The sequence below is a fragment of the Phalangium opilio genome, unplaced genomic scaffold (assembly GCF_054372755.1).
Source record: "Phalangium opilio isolate 3A_F unplaced genomic scaffold, DU_Popi_V2 ptg000487l_1, whole genome shotgun sequence".
In the NCBI taxonomy this organism is placed as follows: Eukaryota; Metazoa; Arthropoda; class Arachnida; order Opiliones; family Phalangiidae; genus Phalangium; species Phalangium opilio.
The window spans coordinates 1631814-1655629 of NW_028324237.1; the positions used below are offsets into that span (position 1 = coordinate 1631814).

At 39.8% G+C, this 23816-nt stretch overlaps 2 protein-coding genes and 1 non-coding gene across 3 annotated transcripts; all 3 read left to right on the plus strand.

The window, feature by feature from the left end:
• Positions 1-2597: 2597 nt before the first annotated feature.
• On the plus strand, positions 2598-5243 carry LOC149593848 (uncharacterized). Its single transcript, XM_089861688.1, has one exon. It carries the CDS (start codon positions 2598-2600, stop codon positions 5241-5243), a length of 2646 nt encoding a protein of 881 aa, XP_089717814.1.
• Positions 5244-5483: 240 nt separating this feature from the next.
• Positions 5484-6320, plus strand: LOC149593849 (uncharacterized). The gene is made up of 2 exons (XM_089861689.1): positions 5484-6164; positions 6306-6320. The coding sequence occupies exons 1-2, from the start codon at positions 5484-5486 to the stop codon at positions 6318-6320; spliced, it is 696 nt and encodes a 231-aa protein (XP_089717815.1).
• Positions 6321-18966: 12646 nt separating this feature from the next.
• On the plus strand, positions 18967-19039 carry TRNAV-UAC (transfer RNA valine (anticodon UAC)). The gene has a single exon. It is a non-coding gene; the product is annotated as a tRNA-Val (tRNA).
• Positions 19040-23816: the final 4777 nt, after the last annotated feature.

A 23816-nucleotide genomic window follows, 5' to 3' on the forward strand; every position in this document is an offset into this window, starting at 1 on the left:
GTGGTGATTAGAAGCCAGTAAGTACAGACTGGTGTCCGTGTGGGATGGACAAAGACCAGAATATGGTGGTGTGAGAACTCAAGTAGAGGAGCCATTTCCGTGACTGTGAAAGCAGTTCGGAAATGGCGAACACGTTTGCTCCGATTTGGAAACTGCGAACGCGGTCACGTGGGTGTAACAACAGACAGACAGACACACAGACAGACAGACAGACAGACAGACAGACAGACAGACAGACAGACAGACAGACAGACAGACACGATCGTTACAGAACCTCTCCGTGACATACGTCACTCGGAGAGGTAAAAAGGGGTAAAGCCTCAGCGATCTCTCCATGCCCATATAAGGAAATTTTTTGAAAGTCGTTGGGTTTAGGGGACCATTATTGGTCAGCACTAAACCACGCTTTTTGATGAGAAAAAAAAAGACAAGAGAGACTCTCGCAGTCGCCAATTTTTCAGATCGCTCTTGGCTCCCTATGAGTTAAGACGGCTCACGTAAAATAAAATAAAAAATAAAAAGTAACAAAAAAGGAGTACGTTTTACTTAGAAAAAAATTAAGTTAACCCTAACATGAATTTTTCAGTCGGTTCAAGTTAGAAGTGAAAGAAAATAAATTAAAAATTAAGCTCTCCCAACAACAAAAAAAGGAACTAATCTATGCGGTCATTTCATGGTGCCGAAACCCGGGACAAAAGTGATTAATTAAATTAATTAATTAACGAACCGCGAAGTAAAAAAAATTAAAATTCAAAATAAAAAAAAAAATTCTTAAAAAAAAAACAATTCTTAAAATAAAATAAACATGGCGACGCCGACCGGCATTAACCAGCAATCGGTACCACCTTCACCAGAAGAAATTGCGCAAGCCATAAAAAATGCTTCAGACTTAAAGAAGCTGAAAGCTTTAAGAAAACAAGTAAGAAGTAATACCACATCAGCAATCAACACCTTGGAGACGCTAATGCTAGACGACCCGCTAAACTCTGACGATATTGAAGACCAGTTGGAAATTTTGGCGATTAAGGAAGCGAGCCTGATGGATTTGGATTCGAAAATCCTGGATGTTATGCCCGATAACGACGCTGAACTGAAAGCAGAAGGAACGTCTCAAGAAAAATATAAAGATGATATCGCTAACGTCAGGATTCGAGTGAAAAGAAAACTAAAAAGAGCTGGAATTAATTTGGAATCCCTACCAGTAACTGGTTCATCAGCAAATTCAACCGCTTCAGAGCCACAAGGTAACCTGAACATTGCGGATCAACACGCGAGACTTCCACCTTTAATCATCAACAAGTTTGGAGGAGATGTCACTGAATTTAATGGCTTCTGGAGTCTATTCGAAACAACAGTGGACTCTAATACATCGTTGTCTAAGGTACAAATATTTACATACTTTAAATCATATTTAGAAAAAGAGGCCCTTCAGAAACTGTCTGGAATGAAACCATCCGATAAGAACTATGATGAGGCAGTTAAGATATTAAAACATAATTTTGGAAGAGACGAACTAGTCACTAATTCCCATATGCAAAAATTATTAACCTTAGAACCTGTACGTAGCTCTAGTGATTTAAATAGTCTTAAAAAAATGTATGATACATGCGAGACGCATATTCGTAGTTTAAGGTCTCTAGGACATGATACCGCTGTGAACGGTGCGTTTCTATGCCCAAAACTCTTGGGCTGTTTACCAAAAGATATAAGATTGCAGTATACTAAAGAACGAGGTAGAGCGGGTGAATTTGATGTTGACGCCTTGATCGATTATTTACGCGTGGAAGTTGAGAGTAGAGTAACTTGTGAAATTCTCGGGGACAATAGCAGTCAACAAAGGGTTGAATCATCGTCGTATGATAAAACCATTAAATTCAATAATAAACCAAGGCCACCTAGGTTTGAAAATAATTTCAATAAACCAAAAAATCAAAACGGAAGCGCGTCGGTTTTCCACGCGTCTACCAGAATGCGAAACATATTTTGCATTTTTTGCCGTGTCGACTCGCACGCGACGTCTTATTGCCCCCAATTCACCCTCGAGGAGAAAAAAAAATGATTTCGGACGCAAATCGGTGCTGTATTTGTACGCCTTTCGGTCACGAGTCGAAAAATTGTCCCTCCCCGTATAACTCGTGTCGGCTTTGCGGGAAAAAACACAACGTTGCTATCTGCGATAGAAATGAAACCCATAAATCCAAGGGTCAAAAGAAACAAGAAAATAAACAGCAAGCGACAAGACAAGAGGATTCCGGCGAAACATTAAGCGTTGAAACAAATTTAGTAACCTGCTCTAAGGCCGTCCTATTAGAAACGGCTCATGCTTTGGCAACAAACCTCGAGCATGGAAATGAAGAAGAAGTTCGCTGCCTCTTGGATCCAGGAAGCCAAGCGTCCTTCGTAGAGGAAGAAATATCAAAACGGCTAAACTTACCTATAATTGGAGAATGCCCTATAGAACTCAATCTTTTCTCGGAAAAAAGATCCAAAGAACAAGTGCGAAAACTAGTTAAATTATCACTAAGAAATACAGAAAAACAGGAGAATTGATTGAAATTGTCGCCATCGAAGTTCCCTACATTTGCCAAGCAGTAACTATGGTAGGCTGCGAAAATATTAAAAAAGAAATGAGAAAAAGGGGCATGCAAATCGCCGATAAAACGTGTGACACTGCGCCTTTAAAATCAAGCGCAGGGGTCCTAATCGGAGGCGATGTGTATTGGGAATTCGTAACGGGACGCATTGAAAGATTCACGCCCAGGCTAGTAGCTGTTGAAACAACCCTGGGGTGGGTTATTCAAGGACCTGCGCAAATTGGCCGAGTTGCGGTCGGTACCTACGCGGTAAACGTCATGAACTTAAGCCTAGACGAAAATACAATATCAAAGACCTTACAATCCTTTTGGAACTTGGAAAGTATGGGAATAAAAGAAAAACAAGAAGCAGAGCCCTCGGCTAGTGAAACACTAGACAAATTCAAAAGAGAAATTAAAATTGAAGACGGAAGATACAGTGTTACCTTCCCCTGGAACACGAACAAAAACAATTTACCAGATAATCACGCCGTAGCAACAAAAAGAATGGAAGGCTTGGTTAGAAGATTTAACAGGAACCCAGAATTATATCAAGAATATAAGAACATTATCGAAGATCAAATCAAGCAAGGAATTGCGGAAATAGTAGAAAAACCAGAAATAAAACCCGTCGGAACCTATTACATACCACACCAAGCGGTGGTAAGAGAGTCCAGTACCACTACCAAAACAAGAGTGGTGTTTGACGCTTCTTCCAAAGAAAAGGGAGCGCCATCCCTCAATGATTGTATGGAATCAGGACCAAACCTCAACCCTGATCTTAACAAGATGATACTCAAGTTTCGCGGGCATAAAGTTGCGGTGACAGCAGACATTGCTAAGGCTTTCCTCCAGGTGGCGTTACAGCCGCAAGAAAGAGATTCCGTCCGATTCCTCTGGACGGTGGAAAATGAAGAGGGGGAAATTCAAAAGAACAAATATCAGGTGGTCAGGATGGCGCGCGTGCCCTTCGGGGTAACGGCCAGCCCTTTCCTACTCGCAGCGACCGTGAAATTTCACATTGAGCCGTACAAAAAGACGGAGCCTGATGTTTACACAATTTTAAACGAACAACTTTACGTTGACGATTTGGCTAGTGGCGAAGACAACACGGAAGCCGCGTATGAACTTTCCGTTAAAGCATCGACAATTTTAAAAGAAGCAAAAATGGAGCTACGAAAGTGGCAGACTAACGATGAAAAATTAAGATTAAAATGGGATGAAGAACCTGCTGATTCAAATGCAGGTTTGAAATTCGAAGGGGATAGGAACCCTACTCCACAGAAAATCTTGGGATTAAAATGGGATCCCGAAAATGACACTTTGTCAATTGACTTGGATAAACTAATTGTCATTGTGGAAGAAATTCAAAACACAAAGAGATTCGTACTTAGTACTGTAGCTCAAGTATTTGACCCGGTGGGAATACTTTCACCATTCGTCATCAGGGCCAAATTCATATTTCAAGCTCTATGGGAGCGGGGACTAGGTTGGGACGATACCCTCCCAGAAAATTTGAGTCACCAATTTAAACAATGGTGCGAAGAAATGAAGGAATTAAAGGATTTAACCATTCCAAGATGCTATTATAGCGAGCAAGTACAAAACATCAATGAAAAGGAACTTCATTGTTTCAGCGACGCGAGCCAGAAAGCTTACAGCGCCGTCGTTTATTTACGATACGTAACATTATCAGGAAAGATAAAAGTGGTTTTCGTTACCTCCAAAACAAGAGTAGCGCCGCTTAAGAAAATTACGCTCCCAAGGCTAGAACTTATGGGATGCCTACTAGGCGCACGGCTGGTCACGAATGTGGAACAGACATTTAACGAAAACATAAAATTGGTTATGTGGACGGACTCTATGATTGCCCTGCATTGGGTGAAAGGACCATCCAAAAACTGGAAACCCTTTGTACAGAACCGTGTGGCAGAAATCCAGCAGCTAATTGATCCAAAAAACGTTAATCATTGCCCCGGAATCGAGAATCCGGCAGACATTCCATCTAGAGGGGCCAAACCCAAAGAAATGAAAGACAATCCGCTATGGTTTGGAGGCCCAACTTGGTTAGCAAAAGAAGAATCTCACTGGCCATCTGCATGCGTTAGCGATGTAAAATTAGAAGAAATAGAAACAGAGAAAAGAAAGGTGGTTTTGACGATCAGTATTGACGAGAAAAGAGGAATACAGTACGTAGTGGATCTTCAAAGATACAGTTCCATAAATAAAGCCTTCAGAATAGTAGCTTGGATAAACAGATTCAAAGAAAAAAGCTTGGGCAAAGACACAAAAGTTGGTCCTATTACCGCTGAGGAAATGTGGCAATCTGAAGCAAGATTTATCAAAGACATTCAAGAAAACGATTTTTCTCAAGAAATAAAGAATTTAAAACAAAAGAAGCCATTGCCGAAAAGTTCGGACATCGCTTCGCTCAAACCCTTTCTTAATGAAGATGGCGTTCTCTGCGTTGGTGGAAGATTAGAAGAAGGAAATTTAAGTTACGAAACAAAACATCCAATTATATTAAAGAAAAATCAAGAACTCTCAAAACTTCTCATGATGAGAAGTCACGAGGAAGTCATGCACTGTGGAATTCAAGCCACTACAACCCAATCACGAGAACGTTACTGGATTATAGCTGGGAGACAATTAGCGCGAAACGTCGTCTAAAATTGCTACAAATGCAAACGAACCAACGCCAAAGCTGGTCAAGAAGAAACAGGATTACTCCCGAAAGATCGTATCGTCGAGTCAGAACCCTTCGCTGTGGTTGGTATAGATTATGCCGGCCCGCTAATTGTCAAAATAGGAAAAGAAGAAGAAAAATGTTACATTTGTTTGTATACATGCGCGGTTACACGAGCTATCCATCTCGAACTCGTTCCCGCTTTAACCACTTATGAGTTCTTAATGTCACTGAGGAGAATGATTTCGCGACGCGGCTTACCCTCGGTCATATACTCCGACAACGCAAAAACGTTTAAAAGAGCAGATAAAGACTTGTGCAAAATTTGGGAAAGCATCCATTGTGATCAAGTTCGACAGTATTTTGGCAATAAAGGCATCATTTGGAAATTCATTATTGAAAAAACCCCTTGGGCAGGGGGCTTCTACGAAAGAATGGTGAAAACAACAAAAAGTATTTTAAGAAAAACACTAGGAAAGGCCTTGCTGACTTATCAGGAAATGGAAACTGTGGTCATCGAGACTGAGGCAGTCATAAATTCGAGGCCTATTAGTTACGTTTTCAATGATGCCAATGAGCCAGAACCATTGTCGCCATCCCACATGTTGATTGGCAAAAGAATAACACGCTTACCCGCTCAAAAAGTAAAAGAAAGCCAATTACCAAAAACTCAATCGGAATTTACCAAGCGTTATCGGTATCGCTCCACGGTAATGGAGAGACTATGGAAAAGATGGCGGGATGAATACCTCCTAGAATTAAGAAACGCGCACCACATTAAACTTGCCAAACAAAATGGAAAGGTTAGTGTCGGTGACGTCATGATCATTCACGAAGAGAAAGTTCCCAGACACTACTGGAAGTTAGGTGTTGTGACAGAAGTACATGACGGGCGCGACGGAAAAGTAAGGTCGTGTTCGGTTAGAATGCCGAATAATCATGTAATTAAGCGTCCCATTCAGTTGCTTTACGCTCTAGAAATTAATGCTAACTAAAAAAAAAGAAAAAAAAATAATTTGGTAATACTAACGTATTACGCGGGGCAGTGTGAAAACCTGTAGTTTCGTTATAGGTTTTTATACAACTTAATTAATGTATTTCTTGTGTAGTAATTAATGTATTTCTTGTGTAGTAATTAATGTATTTCTTGTGTAGTAATTAATGTATTTCTTGTGTAGTAATTAATGTATTTCTTTTGTATTTAATGTATTGTTTTGCAACTTATTGTATTTCTTGTATTTGATGTATTTCTGTTGTGACTTGGTTTAAAACTTAATAATTTTGTTAATTTTGTACGTAAAAAAAGAAAAAGAAAAAAAACTTGATCGAGGTCCCTTTGGGAGGGGGAGAGATCGCTGGCGCCAAGATTCCGCGATAGGAGCCACCGCGTTCCTCCGGAATGCACACCTTGGCACTAGAGGTGAAGAAAAGGGGTAAAGCCTCAGCGATCTCTCCATGCCCATATAAGAAAATTTTTTGAAAGTCGTTGGGTTTAGGGGACCATTATTGGTCAGCACTAAACCACGCTTTTTGAATGAGAAAAAAAAAGAGAAGAGAGACTCTCGCAGTCGCCAATTTTTCAGATCGCTCTTGGCTCCCTATGAGTTAAGACGGCTCACGTAAAATAAAATAAAAAATAAAAAGTAACAAAAAAGGAGTACGTTTTACTTAGAAAAAAAATAAGTTAACCCTAACATGAATTTTTCAGTCGGTTCAAGTTAGAAGTGAACGAAAATAAATTAAAAATTAAGCTCTCCCAACAACAAAAAAAGGAACTAATCTATGCGGTCATTTCAGTGTGTGAATCAAAATATTCTAGTCTAAGCAAGGCGAAGCAATCGCACTCGCAAAGTACGTGAGCGGATGTTTCTTCCTTCTCCCGACAAGACCTGCAGAGAGGGTCGTTGGCAAAACCCATCAGATGGAGGTGCCTATTTAGCCGGCAGTGTCCGGTCAGAAGACCGGTGGCCAGCCTAATATCCCATCTGCTGAGCGAAATTAGGACTCTAGCACGAGACCTGCAGGGACCATTGACTAACTGGTTTGTCTGTCTCTGGCCCTCCATGTTATGCCAGAGCTGGTTTTGTATGACAGTCAACCTTTCATGCAGACTCCGTTTGACGTGCCCGTAGGGGATGGGGACGGCCGGCTCTGGCCCCAGGAGCTTGGCCTCCGCGCCTCTTTTCGCAAAACTATCGGCTTGCTCATTGCCATAATACCCGCTACGCCCTGGCACCCAGTACAACAGAACTCTGTTCAGCGCTTTCAGGGCGGCCTGGCTGTCAGAATAAATTCCCACAGTCCGTCCGGTATACCCTTTGTTAATGCAGTAATGTGCGCAATAACAGATTTTAATGACGACTAGTATTGAAGCTAGATTACCGGCGACTGATAATGACGCTAGATTACTGACGACTGGTAATGATGCTAGATTACCGACGAGTGGTAATTAAGTTAGATTACCGACAACTGGTAACTAAGCTAGAATACCGATGGAAGTGCAACGCCCTAAAAGTTTTTATCTCTTATGGTTTCTAAACAATTTTAATTAATATGAAGACTGAAATAACAGATATTAATAAAAACTGTCATTGTTAACAAAGACCGTAAAGTGTAAAACAGCGTAAGTGCAAGAGTTGCATTCTTCTCGGCATTATCCACGGTAAAACGCCGTAACTCCAACAGTATGACATATAGGGTGCAATAACGTGAGTCAAAGCATGATTTAAAAACATGAAATGTAGCACTTAAACTTAATTTTTCTCAAAAACCTTAAATTTGTTCCTAGAAATAGGTTTTTCTTTTGATATAAAACCGTAAACAAACGTAACAAACAAACATTTCATTTCAAAACGGTGGCGACAAAATGGGTAAAAAGGAGAAAATTTTAACGTTTTCACCAAAAACACTAATTTTATGCAAATGAAAACCACCCTTAGCAACTTTATTTTTTATAGAATAAAGCAATAAGTGGATCATTTTGAAATTTTAACCACATATTAATGGTCCATATTTTAGTTCAGACGAACGTTTTCAAAGCAGTAGACATAATACGAAAAAAGTTACATCCAATCAAACGGCAGTATGAAGTGTTATCTAAGAGAGCTACCGCTCTCTCAGAATAATGCGTGCATGATAACAGTTTATTTTGGGGAAGACGTAACCGTAAATTTTTACGCAACAAACCATTAATTTAATGGCAATTATTCAATAATAATTAATATTATTTAGTCATAGACATAAACATGTTAATTCCTGTTAGTAGCGCTTTTCGGTATCGTTTTGCTTCCGTTAATTTTTCGGTAATTTCTTAGAGTGTACGGACAAGATTAAATTTGTTTTTGCTTAGACGCGTATTCAAGGCAATTTTTAACAGCTGAGAATTGTACTCCACCTCCATTTCCTCTTGGTTATCGGTTATCTGGCATACTTTACCGGAGATGTTTATTATTTTCAAAAGCGTAATAAATCATTCTGTGGATAGAGTATTTAGGAAAATCCCAAAGCGGCTAGGAAATTGAAAATTATAATACAATTAAATTTTATTTTACAAATTTAAATTTCATTCAAATAAGATGATTAAATTTAATATGCTATCATAAAGTTCACAACTATAGTCTGGAACACGGTATCTCAATGCGCAATTTCTTCAAACTCAAAAAACTCCGATGCACTATTTCGACCGAGGGGTCGGTCATTCATGAAATCCTGTACGCTACCCAGCCTACCCGTAAAATCCAACTTAAGAAATCCGAAATCATGGCTGATTTCAAAATCAAATAAAAAATCCGAAATCAGCAACTAAATCACAAAATCAGTAAAGAAATCACGAAATCAGTAATAAAATCATAAAATCAGTAATGAAATCATAAAATCCGTAATGAAATCATAAAATTAGAAGCGAAATCACAAAAAGGTGAAGAAATCACGAAATCCAAAATCAAAAGAAATCACAAAATCTGACGAAATCACGGGAAAAATCTCAAAACCCGAGGAAACCATGAAAATATCCTAAAATCGGTCGAAATCAAGGGAAAAAAATCGAAAATTCCGACGAAATCACGGGAAAAATCGCAAAATGTATTGGATTTTATCAAATCAAATTGGGTTTCGAAATCCCGTACACTTTTTCTAAAACGTCCGACCCCTCGATTTCGACAATCTTACAGCGTCAAGTTAACGAACACTATATGTACAATATTCACAACTAGAACGTTTTCAGGTATTGATAACTTACCTTTTCAGAGAAACTGTATACGCTTACGTTATAGACCTCTTCTTCCATATTTTAAGCAAATAGAAGCCCCTTGTTTGTGCTAAACTTGAATACACAAAATGATCGTATCTACAGCGTGTCCTCACCATGAGAAGTCAAAGCGAGTTTTACCGCCGGAATCGACTGAAGAGTCCAATTACCTCCGCACGCTCATTTTGGTGTCATCATTATCCGGTCAAAACAGAGCCTTAATTGTGTTTCGACACCATTTACTTAAAACGATCATTTATAATCACGGAAACAGACTGGATTAACAGCGCCAAACGAGGTGTTCGTCACTCAGATTCCCGGTCCACCTACTAAGGATTGCGCGTTATAATTTTAAGGCTCTCAAGAGTAGACTTTTAAAGATTACTCGTAATTATTTTTTAATATACCAGGGTGCAAACTTGTTCACTGAATACGCTGAGTGGCTGGCCCCTCGACGGAAAGTAGGAATAATTACATTTTGAAAAGATGGCATATACGAGAAGCAATTACGGAGTGTTATTAAAGTCATTTAAAAATCCACTTAGTTTTGCACGCACATTTGCGATATCAAACCTGTGAAATACTTCATTTCTAAAGGCCTATTTTCAATCAAGATTTTCTTGAACCAAAAAGAGCTTTTGCGTCAAATGTAATGTTCAGTCAAAAGCAGAAACACAAATCGTAGACGGTTTTCAAACAAGTTTCAAATTCAGCTTTTTGTATTTCCTGGCTTTAAACCTTCGACAAGAAGACGTCTGAATGAGTTTATTTTTTCATTTGTTTCCCATTTTCTTTAAGTTAAAGCCTCTTAAAGTAAAAGTAATTGAGTTACGCCGTCTTAAGTCAATTTTATTTCTTTGATGCTTGCTCGAAAACTGTCTGGGTTGTGGCTTTTCGACTTTGAATATTCATTTTCGTCTTCGGAAACACGACAAAAGTTCGAAGAATAATATTGAAAGCCAAAGCATAAAACTGCGAGAACGTTGATTGAAAATGGCCCTTATTATAAAGTCAGAGATAAAATCTCATTTTACTCGCGAAAAGTTGCAATAACGGCTTTGGTAATAAATGTAACTTTAGAAGCAGGACAAGAGAACGGTTAGAATTTACTTCAGTCCGACTCATATAGAGCCCCTCCCTCCAACACGTAACGAAATTATAAATTATCGTATTGGCTGACTTAATCTACGTTTTGATCACGTTTCTGCTTTAAGCCTTATTCATACTCATTGTTAAGAAGTCACGCAAATACAATTTCCGTATTAGCCAGGTGTGGTTCGGGCTGGGGAGGGCGTGATGGTTTTGTATTTGCAAACGTCGTACAGTATTCATGTTTTTTAACTCGCTCGGGTAATATTCGAGATGGCCCAACGTTTGTGGTACATAAGGGTCTTACCACACCTAGCTAAAAACGACTTTTCGTCAATCTAGCATCCACATAGAAACCACAAACATACACACACTCACAGATAATAACTGTAAATCCAGTATGTCTTTCACAACGTGGATAAAAACTATAACAAGTATATATATACACATTTCAACAGTCTCTTCGCCCAAGTTTCCTCGAACTCGCTCCCCAAACTCCAGCCACGATGCCCCTCTGCCTTGTCCGGCACTACGCTGACCCGGTTCTCCTGTTTGGAACAGGACGTGCTCCACCAACTCACCAGACTAAAACCCTCCAAATCGGCTGGTCCCAATGGCCTTCACCCCTACCTACTTCGCTTCTGACCACGACACTGTGCGATCCCCTGTCAACGATTTTGAACGCCAGCTTTGCTCAAGGCACCGTTCCGCAAGTCTGGCGCCTGGACCACGTCATTCCCATTTACAAGAAGGGTGGTCGCTCCAAGGCCGCCAATTACCGCCCGATTAGCCCTACCAGCGTGGGTTGCAAACTCTGTGAGCTAATCGCCAAAACCATCCTTGATACCCATCTTGCCGCCACGGACTTCGTGCACCCCTCCCAACATGGCTTTCGTGCCCGTCGCTCTTGCGAAACCAACCCGCTGGAGGCATATCTCACTCGTGGGTTACATGGCTCGATGATGGCACGCCATTGTCGAAGGCGTTTGACACCATCCCAACGAAGGGCATTTCAGAGGGTCTCGTCAGTGGTGGTATATCCGGCTCGGTGCTCAGCGGGTTAACCTCGTTCGTGACCGGCCACCTGCAGAATGTTGTCTTTAAGGGTCAAACTCCCCGCCTCTGCCCCTACTCAGTGGGGTTCCGCAGAGGTCTGTCCTGGGGCTGCTCCTCTTCGGAGTGTTCGTTAACTCACTTTCCGCTGTAGTGAACGATTCACTGGTCTTATTGTTTGCGGACGACTGTAAACTCTCCCGACGGATCTCTGTCCCTGGTGCGGAACATTACCTTAAACGGCTTAGGGAGTTCGCTAGCTCTCATTACTGAGAGCACCGCATCCCCCACCACCGAGTCGGCTATGTTCTCCTTCAACCATTGACCAGTGAACGTATCCTCACAGGAGTATACCAGGACCCCGGCCGTCAGGCTAAAATTCGCAAGGCGTGGTTGACGGCTCCCCGAAGGTATCCCATCCAGCGCCCCTAGAATCGCCTTCTGGATTGGGCCCACGTCTTCATCCGTGATGACCGCCTTCGGATAGCCTTTTTTAACAATGGCCATATTTTCGGCGCTGGCGGCGTCTCTATAGGACTTAGCCTTTTTCGCCGCCGCCTGCGAGGTGCTGGGCGAGGGAGTCGAGTCCTCCGTTCTAGGCCTCTTCAAATGGGTGTCACGTGTCGCCGCACCCCCAGCGGGGGTGGAGACCGTTCCAGACCCCGATTTGGCCTTTTCCTTAGCGATCTGTCGTTTGAGACGACGTCGCATGGTACGTTTCGAAGCCTTACCAGCCACACGCACCGATAAATCGGCACGAGTATCGCTGGATACAGGCCCTAGCGTAGTGGTATCAGTGTGGGTTCTGCCCTGAGCAGACCCCTGCACCGTAGGTGTTGTAGTTTTAGAGTTGTTTTTTGATGTGTTATCCATAAGAATCCCACGAGTAAGGGGGCAAGTAATCGGTCACCATCCGGTAGTCCCCCACCCGGGTGGAAGGCTAGATACAACGGGGTGTCGCCTGGTGCCCCGAGGGGATCGTTAGCGATACCGTAGTTTTACTTTCCCGGTACCATGCAGCCCTCGGCACGATGCCTCAACACCTTGGCTTGAGAAGGACGCGTATCCGCTTAGCCCACACAACGTAGTGGTTACCAGCTCTCACCACCGAGGAGGTGTGATACTTCGCATTGATGAGGACCCAAGCTAGCGTGTGTAACGTTAAAATCGCGAACGGGAAGTCAAAGCAAGGGGAGGAAGAGAACACCCCATCTAGCTTGCGTCCCCAACTTCGAGAGCCTACACAATGCTATAATAAGTTATGTGGGTCTTTAAAAAAATTTGACAGGAACATTTTTATAATCACTTAAAAGGAGTGATAGTAGCCATAGCACTAAGGTATCGTTCCTTTCAACCGAATTCCCAATGGACCGAAATCCCATTCGACCGAATATCCCGCAATGATTTTAGATTTCCAGCCCAATGGCTATATTCCCGATGGACCGAAATCCCAATCGTCCGAATATGCCCCTAAAAAATACATGAATATAACTTGAAACACTGTAGCCGTCAGCGATTCGGTGGTGTAGTGGATACGATGTTGGACTGCGAAGCGATAGGTTGTTGGTTCGAATCTCCGAAAGGTATGTTAATAATATTAAAAGTAGATGTTTCGTGATACTAATTAAAACGCTCACTTTCATTCCTTTCAAGGCAAGAGATATGTAGAATTAATAAACAAATTGTGCTTAAAATAAAGTACAGTCTTAATGGTAGTTCCATCAATGTCTTTAAATTTTAAATTAAAATTTTAATATTTTGGTTTCGGGTGGGTTGGGTTGGGTTAGGTTAGGTTAGGTTAGCATAGGTTAGGTTAGGTTAGGTTAGGTTAGGTTAGGTTAGGTTAGGTTAGGTTAGGTTAGGTTAGCTTAGGTTAGGTTAGGTTAGGTTAGCTTAGGTTAGGTTAGGTTAGGTTAGCTTAGGTTAGGTTAGCTTAGGTTAGTTTAGGTTTGGTTTGGTTCCAATAATTCGTTGACACCTTTTCCAAAATATGCTCCTTTTAATTAGCTACCACCTTTTCCAAAATATTCTTCCTTTAAATAGCTACCACCTTTTCCAAAACATTATCCTATTAATTAGCTGCCACCTTTTCCAAAAGATTTTCCTATTAATTAGCTGCCACGTTTTTCAAAATATTCTCCTATTAATTAGCTGCAACCTTTTCCCAAACATTCTCTTACTAATTAGCTACCACATTTTCCAAAATATTCTCCTTTTAACTAGCTACCACCTTTTCCAAAATATTCTCCTTTTAATTAGCTACCACCTTTTCAAAAACATTCTCCTATTAATTAGCTGCCACCTTTTCCAAAATATTCTCCTATTAATTAGCTGCAACCTTTTCCAAAACATTCTCCTACTAATTAGCTGCCACATTTTCCAAAATATTCTCCTTTTAATTAGCTACCACCTTTTCTAAAATATTCTCCTATTAATTAGCTGCCACCTTTTCCAAAAGATTTTCCTATTAATTAGCTGCCACCTTTTCCAAAATATTCTCCTATTAATTAGCTGCCACCTTTTCCAAAATATTCTTCAATTAATTATCTGACATCTTTTCCAAAATATTTCTATTATTGCTAATAAATTGTTCGTGGTAAGAGGCGGGCTTTTAATACTCATATAAATAATCTTTTTACCTCCAAACAAGGTTAGGTTAGGTTAGGTTACGTTTGGTAAGGTTAGGTTAGGTTAGGTTAGGCTAGGGTAGGTGAGGTTCGCCGTAATTAAAACGTAGTTAAAATAAGTGCAGTAATACATTTTCAACTCACATTTATTTTAACAACAATAAGTTGTGAAATTAAAAATATATTTAATGCAAAACCACACAGTATGTCTTCTTCCAGTTCAATAGAATTTCGGTCCAATGGGACTATAATAAAATCGCACCTTTGGCTACGTTCGGTCAAATGGGACCCCAAAAAAACCCCCCTTCTGTCGAATGGGAATTCGGTTCAATGGGACCAAAGCATAACTAAAAGGCAAGAATTAATCCTAGGGTATTAAAATTAATACATAAAAATACATACAAAAATTTTCTTTTTTAGAAAGACATGACAATACCTTTATAGTATTAACAAAATACTAGAAAGCAATTTAACTGCCATTACAAGATAATATTACTATCACAGAAACCGAAGATACCATAAGTGCACAGTTTCTCTTCACTTGGGATTGATTCATTAGGGAAATAGTTTATTCCCAATTTCCAAACATTCCTATCACTCTCACACCAGGAAATACTTGACTAAAGAGATTTATTTGAACCTCTTTTACTACAAATTATTTACAAAAACCAACGCAACATGGAATTAAAAGGCAATGTTATATTTTATCAAAGTGATTCCGGTTTTAAATTTTTTTAGCTTGTCTAGAATGTTTTCCTTGAATTTTTAATATATTGGTATGAGAACTGATGCCACGTTTACGTCTCTTGCCGGAGCCTCCGAAATGAACTAGGCCCATGCGTGTCGATTTTTACGTGGTTAAATATCCAGTTTCTCAGAGAAATTATTTTTACCCTTTTATGACCGTTGCAACCATAAATTATCGTTGATATTTTAGAGGCCAATTATAAAACTTTTATGAAAAAGAAAGCTTTCAACTTTAAATTAACGTAATTTTTAGGGCCATTCTTTTTTATTGAATCTATTGGTTCAATTGTATGGACAAAAAAGTAATTATGAGGTTTTATCATCGTTGTTTTTTTAGTAAATCAAAACTTCTTGAAGATTCCAATTCACAGTTTTCATATACCATTAGAGGATTTTTTACCCCTTCATAACCTTTAATTTTTTAGCCTTAACTTTTTTATCCTTTACTTCTTTGGTTTGATTGTTTAAAAAAGGTCTTCAGAAATTTTCTAAAAGATTTTTAAACTATCCGCTACCTCGGCTTCACCGCTCTACGTCTATACCTTGCCTTAATATTGTAGCAGTCGACGGGGTCATGAGGCTGAACTTATGTTTATTTTACGGTACTAAAAGCGCCTTCAAGCGGGACAACATGGCGAACTAAATTAGTTTAAAAATATTCTCGCTTCGCTACACGCATGGGCCTAGCTCATTTCGGAGGCTCCGCTCTTGTTATTGCCAGTCCAGCTCCAATGAAGCCAGATCTCACGGTTAAGCGTTCGGAATATTTATAAGAAAACTCGTCACCTAGGCTACCACCGACTGCTATTTGATAGTTACATCCTTTTAAGAAATAATCCGCAATGGATGTAGTGAGTTGCCATCGAGTGTGCTGTTGCTCTTGTGGATAAAAACTTCCAAATAGTAGCAGGCACTTGACGCTGGAAATCTGAGGTATTTCGGTTATCCTGGAAGAAATATTCCATTATTTTCATTTTGAATAGTTTATTAACATATTTAGATATCTGATCTCCATTTCACAAATTTTCAAGACCATCTATGGGTCTTTTTAGTATAAATGGTATTTCAAATGGATACAATTGAGCTTCGGGGATGTTTTTACGATTCATAAGGCCAGATTTTGTTCACGGGTGTTCCAATAAAACGTACGAAGGAATACAATGTGCGGAACATTGTTTGGATAATTTTTCTAAAATCCATCTTACTGTAACCACACAAATTAATTGCAAATGTAGGTTTTTCCAAAGAGGTATAAATATTTCCTTAAATTACCATCATTAACACTTCGCTTTCTACTTGATAACATGCTACAAATGAAGATCAATTCCACATTTGGCTCGATAAAACAATTTTTAGAGGAATATCTAAACGTCATACAAACAATCGCAAATTTGCAAACAAAGTATGTCTCTTCTGGATCTACCCTTTTAATTTTATCAATCGTCTTTGGAATGATAATATAGTCTAAGGCTAAGTACATAGTGGAGCGAAGAGCACAGCAACGATTAAAGCGGCGAGCATAGCGGCGAAATCAAACACTAGACTATCAATTGAACCACGCATAGTGGAGAGATCTACATCGAGGTAACAGCGCTGTTTCACACAAACAAAGCGAAGCTTTCAAAGAAGTTTGATTTTCCCGCTTTGCTCTAAAAAAACCGGTACAATCCGGTTCCGATGCAGCGATGGCGTTCGGCAAAAACTATTATTTCCGAGGGTTTTTGTTGTAAATTAGAGATAATACCGGTTGTTTTTTATCTATATCCAGATTCTATTTTCTATACTTGTGTTTTTATGCATCGCGGTCATTCTTGTAACCTTTTATTTTTTATCGCGATGCCTTTAACTATATAACCGGATAACATTCTGATAACGTTGGTCAGTTGTTCAGTTGTCAGTTTTTAGTCACAAGCGTTCCCGGAAATTAACTTTAATGTTTTAATTAAATTAATAAAGAGTTTATAACCAGTTAGTCCCAGAGTCGTTCTTGCGTCAAACAACAACAGGTTATGGGCCCAGCACGCTTCCACTGCGCAGAGGTTTAGAAGTCATACGAAGTTCAACGCCAGGAAGATTATCCTTTAAGGAGAATGGCCGGAAATCACCTGGGACGAATCGAGACGTTAACGAAAGATAATTATGATACCTGAAAAATGCAAGTGGAAGCCCTTTTCAAAAGAACGACCTCTGGGAGTACGTAGATGGAACTTCAACGAGGCCAACTCCGGTGCGGGGAACGGAAGGCAAGGCCCAGGCGGTCGCTACCTTGGACAGTAACAAACTCATTATTAGTAGGGATCTATGGTGTAGTGGTTATCACGTCCGTTTTACACGCGGAAGGTCCCAGGTTCGAGCCCTGTTAGATACATATTTCGTCCATCGTGATTGGGCATAACAATAAGCTAGATCTCTTGAAAAACTAAGTCTAACTACCTAACTATGGTGTAGTGGTTATCACGCCCGCTTTACACGCGGAAGATCCCAGGTTCGAGCCCTTGTATATGCATGTTTTGTCCATCGTGATTGCGCATAAAAATAAGATAGGTCTCTTGGAAAACTCAGTCTAAATACCTAACTATGGTGTAGTTGTAATCACGTCCGCTTCACACGCTGAAGGTCCCAGGTTCGAGCCCCATGAGATACATGTTTGGACCATCGTTATTGGGCATAAAAATAAGCTGGGTGTCTTGAAAAACTCAAAATTAGTAGGTAACTATGGTGTAGTGGTTATCACGGCCGTTTTACACGCGAAAGGTCCCAGGTTCGAGCCCTGGTAGATACATGTTTTCACCATCGTGATTGGGGATAAAAATAAGATAGATCTCTTGGAAAACTCAGTCTAAATGCCTAACTATGGTGTAGTGGTTATCACGGCAGCCTAACAAGCGAAAGGTCGCAGGTTCGAGCCCTGTTAGATACATATTTCGTCCATCGTGATTGGGCATAACAATAATCTAGATCTCTTGGAAAACTCAGTCTAACTACCTAACTATGGTGTAGTGGTTATCACGGCAGCCTAACACGCGAAAGGTCGCAGGTTCGAGCCCTGGTAGATACATATTTTGTCCATCGTGATTCGGCATAAAAATAAGGTAGGTGTCTTGAAAAACTCAAAATTAGTAGGTATCCATGGTGTAGTGGTTATCACGTCCGCGATACACGCGGAAGGTCCCAGGTTCGAGCCCCATGAGATACATGTTTGGACCATCGTGATTGGGCATAAAAATAAGCTGGGTGTCTTGGAAAACTCAATATTAGTAGGTAACTATGGTGTAGTGGTTATCACGGCCGTTTTACACGCGGAAGATCCCAGGTTCGAGCCCTGTTAGATACATATTTCGTCCATCGTGATTGGGCATAACAATAAGCTAGATCTCTTGGAAAACTCAGTCTAACTACCTAACTATGGTGTAGTGGTTATCACGGCAGCCTAACACGCGAAAGGTCGCAGGTTCGAGCCCTGGTAGATACATATTTTGTCCAGCGTGATTCGGCATAAAAATAAGGTAGGTGTCTTGAAAAACTCAAAATTAGTAGGTATCCATGGTGTAGTGGTTATCTCGTCCGCGATACACGCGGAAGGTCCCAGGTTCGAGCCCTTATAGATGCACATTTTGTCCATCGTGATTGGGAATAGCAATAAGCTAGGTCTCTTGGAAAACTCAGTCGAACTACCTAACTATGGTGTAGTGGTTATCACGTCCGCTTTACACGCGGAAGATCCCAGGTTCGAGCTCTGGCATGTTTTGTCCATCGTGATTGCGCATAAAAATAAGATAGGTCTCTTGGAAAACTCAGTCTAAATACCTAACTATGGTGTAGTGGTAATCACGTCCGCTTCACACGCGGAACGTCCCAGGTTCTAGCCCTGGTAGATACATATTTTGACCATCGTGATAAGATATTAAAAAAAGCTAGGTCTCTTGGAAAATTCAATATTACTAAGTATCTATGGTGTAGTGGTTATCACGTCTGCTTTACACGCGGAAGGTCCCAGGTTTGAACCCTGGTAGATACATATTTTGTCCATCGTGATTGGGCATAACAATAAGCTAGGTCTCTTGGAAAACTAAGTCTAACTACCTAACTATGGTGTAGTGGTTATCACGTCCGCCTAATACGCCGAAGGTCCCAGGTTCGAGCCCTGGTAGATACATATTTTGTCCATCGTGATTGGGCGTAACAATAAGCTAGGTCTCTTGGAAAACTAAGTCTATCTACCTAACTATGGTGTAGTGGTAATCACGTCCGCCTAATACGCGGAAGGTCCCAGGTTCGATAGATACATATTTTGTCCATCGTGATTCGGCATAAAAATAAGCTAGGTGTCTTGGAAAACTCATTATTAGTAGGGATCTATGGTGTAGTGGTTATCACGTCCGTTTTACACGCGGAAGGTCCCAGGTTCGAGCCCTGTTAGATACATATTTCGTCCATCGTGATTGGGCATAACAATAAGCTAGATCTCTTGGAAAACTAAGTCTAACTACCTAACTATGTTTGTTACTTAAATTTAACGGCTCATCAGTAAAACACTGCGTTCATAACTTGTAAAAGGTGTACCTTTGTGCAAAATGTCATAGAACATTTTCGACTCGAAATGGCTGAAGAACTCACTGTACTTACCGTCCTTTTCGGAACACCCTGTATAATTTAAACTTCCTTCCCCCATTTCTCATCATGCAGGGATGAAGGGTTCTATACCAAGGGGTCGGTCATTTCTAAACATCCTGTGAGAAGTAAAAAAATTACATTGTATTTTTGGCAAAATTCAAAAACCCATCATATGTTTAAGAATCGCATAAAAAATTATAATTTGTTGAAGATCGAAAATAACTTGTTAAATGCGAAATTGCATATTGAATTATGTATCTATTGGAGAAAAGATGTTACTGCTAAAAAAATAAAAAAGGATTTTTATTGAAATCCAACTTTATTTCGTAATTACCGGAAAAATAAACAAATCAAAAATATATAAAAGTTTAAGGAAACCCACGAATAATTTACAAAATATAGAGAAATTTATAAAATTTGCATTTATTTCAAGATTAACTTCTTTTTCTTCGAAGGACCGACCCCTCGTGATATGCTCAATCCCTTGGGTTATAGTCAATCCCTCGGGCTATACTGATTCCCTTTACAATGATCCTTTTCTCGGTAGCAGGCTAGAGCTCACTTCGGTTTCGGTTTAGTTTAGTTTAGTTGTGGTTCGTTTTCGGAAATATAGTAAATTTTCAAATTTATCATGGATAAAATTGTGAGTAATCTCTCAGACCGATTAAAGATTACTTCAGTAATTACTCCAGTACTCTTTCTAATATAGTGAAGAATAGCTTTAATCTTCATGAAAAGCTATTCTTCAAAATTTCTTTATTTCTTCTGGTTATACGATATTCGGATAGTAAAACCCGCAATTTTATTTCAATAGACCCATTTTGAGCAAAACACGTTCGTCCCGGAAGTCGATGACTTCATAAAACAATCCAAGAGATACTCTTGCGGCACTAAACAGAAGGAAGCGATATACTTCCAAACAGAACATGTTCTGTGCCATGTTCTCACGGAACTAAACGATGCCAAGAAGCAGAATGATTTGATAATGTTAACTCTAACTAAAATCTAAATAAACGGTCCTGGCAATAAGCAGCAACTATCCCTTTAAATTAATATTGCAATTTCGAAACGTCTAAGGCGCTATACGTTTATAAGTCATTTTCTTAAAATGTCATTAATTATTATTAAAAAAAAATTTTCAGGAGAGAATAAAGGCCTCGATAGAGGATTGCCAAGAAAAAGTTTTGGCTCAAATGGAAGGCTTGGAGGACCGGCGAAGGGAAAATATATTTGACGGGTTCCCAAGAACCAAAGAACTGATGAAAAATAAAACAATAGCAAGAACAAATCAGCTCTTTGGCCAGCAATTGCTCGACGAGCATGACAAAGCCGCGAAAGGCTTACAAGCCTTAGAAAAAATCGAAGGGCCCGAAAAATATGTAAGCTTCACTGTAATTTTTGAATTTACTCTGTCGTTGACTTCATTTAAAAGGTAGAATGAAATGGGCAGAAAATCATTACTAATTTTTATATAACCTTTTTACTTTATCCATTAGGAACATGCGGAGGACGCAGGGTCCGTTGGACCCAGCCGAACCCGGGGGCGTGGGCGGCGCTATGCTAACAAAGGCCCATACTGGCGGGGAGAGAGCTGGCCTAGGCCGTACGGCCGGGGTCGAAGAGGAGGACGTGGATATTATTACGAGTAATCTTGCAAATTAATAAAAAATAATAATAATAATAATAAAAATAAAAAAAATAATAATAAAAATTAAATAAAAATAAAATACAAAAATTAAACCTTTAAAACCTTTTCTTCTCAAACTATTTAAAAATTATTAAATACATTTCCTCTTATTTTTAGTGTTAATTTAAATAATATATGTTTAGTGACTAAATAAAAAATTTTCTAAGGATCGTTTAAATTTTTCATTTACACGACTAATGAAGTCTTCGGTCCAAATTAGAGAAAATCCCGAAAAAATAATAACTAATATAGTAAAGTAAAGCTTTGGAGCTATACTTCGACATGGATTTATATTATTAAAGGATATCGAAGGTTGTGCTGTAGTTAAAATAATTATATTACAGTTTAGTTATATGAAAGACTAGCAGTAAAAAGCCCCGTTGTTGCCAGTTGGGATATTTTTCAGCACGCTATTTCAAAAGATGGCGGAAAGGTAAGCCTCAGCGTCCATAAAGCTCGTTGGTATGACATAGCTAAGAAAACTCGCTAATATTTTAATCCTGAAAATCTTTATTTTTTACCTCTCCGAGTGACGTATGTCACGGAGAGGTTCTGTAACGATCGTGTGTGTGTGTCTGTGTATCTGTGTGTCTGTCTGTCCGTTGTTACACCCACGTGACCGCTTTCGCAGTTTACAAATCGGAGCAAACGTGTATTCAATTTCCAGACCGCATTTACAGTCCCGGAAATTGTATTCGACTTACAGGCTATTACTCCATTGCCTGTTTAACAAGTCTGTTCATTTGGCCACCCCACATGGACAATAGTCTGAACTTATTGGCTTCTAAACACCACCATCTTGTAGTCTTTCGCCCATTCCACATGGACACCAGTCTGTACTTACTGGCTTCTAAACACCACCACCTTCTCGTCTTAGTCCATTCCACATGGACACCAGTCTGTACTTACTGGCTTCTAAACACCACCATCTTCTATTCTTTGTCCATCCCACATGGACACAAGTCTGCACACCTGGCTTCTAACACCACCATCTTCTGGTCTTTGTTTTTGTCCATCCCACATGGACACCAGTCTGTACACCTGGCTTCTAACACCACCATCATCCTTAAGGTTAAGACATACGCGGCGATCGGCTAGGGTTACGAGAAACGTCTAGCCTTCCAACTAGGGCTGTGCGAATACTCGAATTTTCGAATAGTATTCGTTTAATTCGAATCGATTATTCGATTCGACGAATCGAATTTGCCATTTTGAGAAAAACGAGTATTCGAATCACGAAAAGATTATAAAGAGTAATCGCTTCCAAGGGGCTAAATTCGAATAGAAAACGAGTATTCGATTGCATACCTCTCCACTATCGCTTGGGCTTAGCTCAGCTCACGTTACTTTAGAAAAATTTCCAACGAGCTCACCTCAAGCTCAAAATTGAAACTCTCTTTCTTTAGAGCTCAATGTGTGCTCAAGCTCAGTTAGTTTTTATAACTAAGCTCATCTCGGGCTCGGGTTTATTCACATAATTTTGATGGGCTAAGCTCGAGCTCAAGCTCTCTCTAATATCTTTCGCGGGCTCACCTCGGGCTCAAAATTGATAAAATTTAAGGCTCATGTCGAGCTCGGGTTCAGTCAGTTTAGTTAGCTCAAGCTCGAGCTTGGTCTCATATTTCCGGAGAATATTTCCTCCAAGCATCGTAGATGATGAAATAAATAATTTTTAGCTATTTTTACGCGACAAATGCAAAACTACAATATATATAAGTAAATATATATATATATATATATTTACTATCTAAATGACTTGCACTACTTTTGAATTAAAAAAACTTCAAAACTTCATCTACCAATGAGTTTTACTAGTTTCTGTTGGCACTGAATGGGGCCCTGAGCCAAGCTGAGCGCAGTCTCAAAACAGTGAGCGCGCTTTCAAAATAAGCGGTCTCTCAGTTTTGAATTGGCCTCGCTCGAGTTCCAGAAAGCCAAAAAAATTGTAAAAAGGCTCAGCGCAAGCTCTCGTTAATTTTTCGGTTAAACCTGGGATCAGCTCAAGGCTCATTTGGTTTTTGACGTATTGTGAGCCCGGGCTCGAGCTCAAGAATTTCTTTCATAAACATTCAGGCTCGGCTCGGGCTCGTGAGCTTATCAATAATTTTGAAGAGCCTCGCTCAAATCGAGCTCAGGCTCATTGAAATGAGGCGAGCGCGTACAGTTATGTTCGATTGGAAATGTGTCATATGACATATATAAAGCCGTTTTGTTTATAGAATTTCAACAAGATTGCGCAATTCGCGATGTTTTGTTTTTCTCTCACGAATCATTCAGTCTTAGGAAAAATTCCATTCTATGGGGAAATACAATATTTTTAGACTGCTACGTGTATTTAGGAAACGATTAATCGTTTTGAAAAGAATATTCGTCTGATAAAACTGAGTTTTACAATTTTCAAGTACTCTTTTAAAAAACTAGTACTCCTAAGTGTATTTAGAAAACGATTAATCGCTTCGAAACGAATATTCGTCTGGTAAAACCGATTAATCGA

Bases quoted from the DNA above. Each gene is read 5' to 3' on its own strand.
- LOC149593848 (XM_089861688.1), top strand. From the start codon at position 2,598: ATGGTAGGCTGCGAAAATATTAAAAAAGAAATGAGAAAAAGGGGCATG.
- LOC149593849 (XM_089861689.1), top strand. From the start codon at position 5,484: ATGTCACTGAGGAGAATGATTTCGCGACGCGGCTTACCCTCGGTCATA.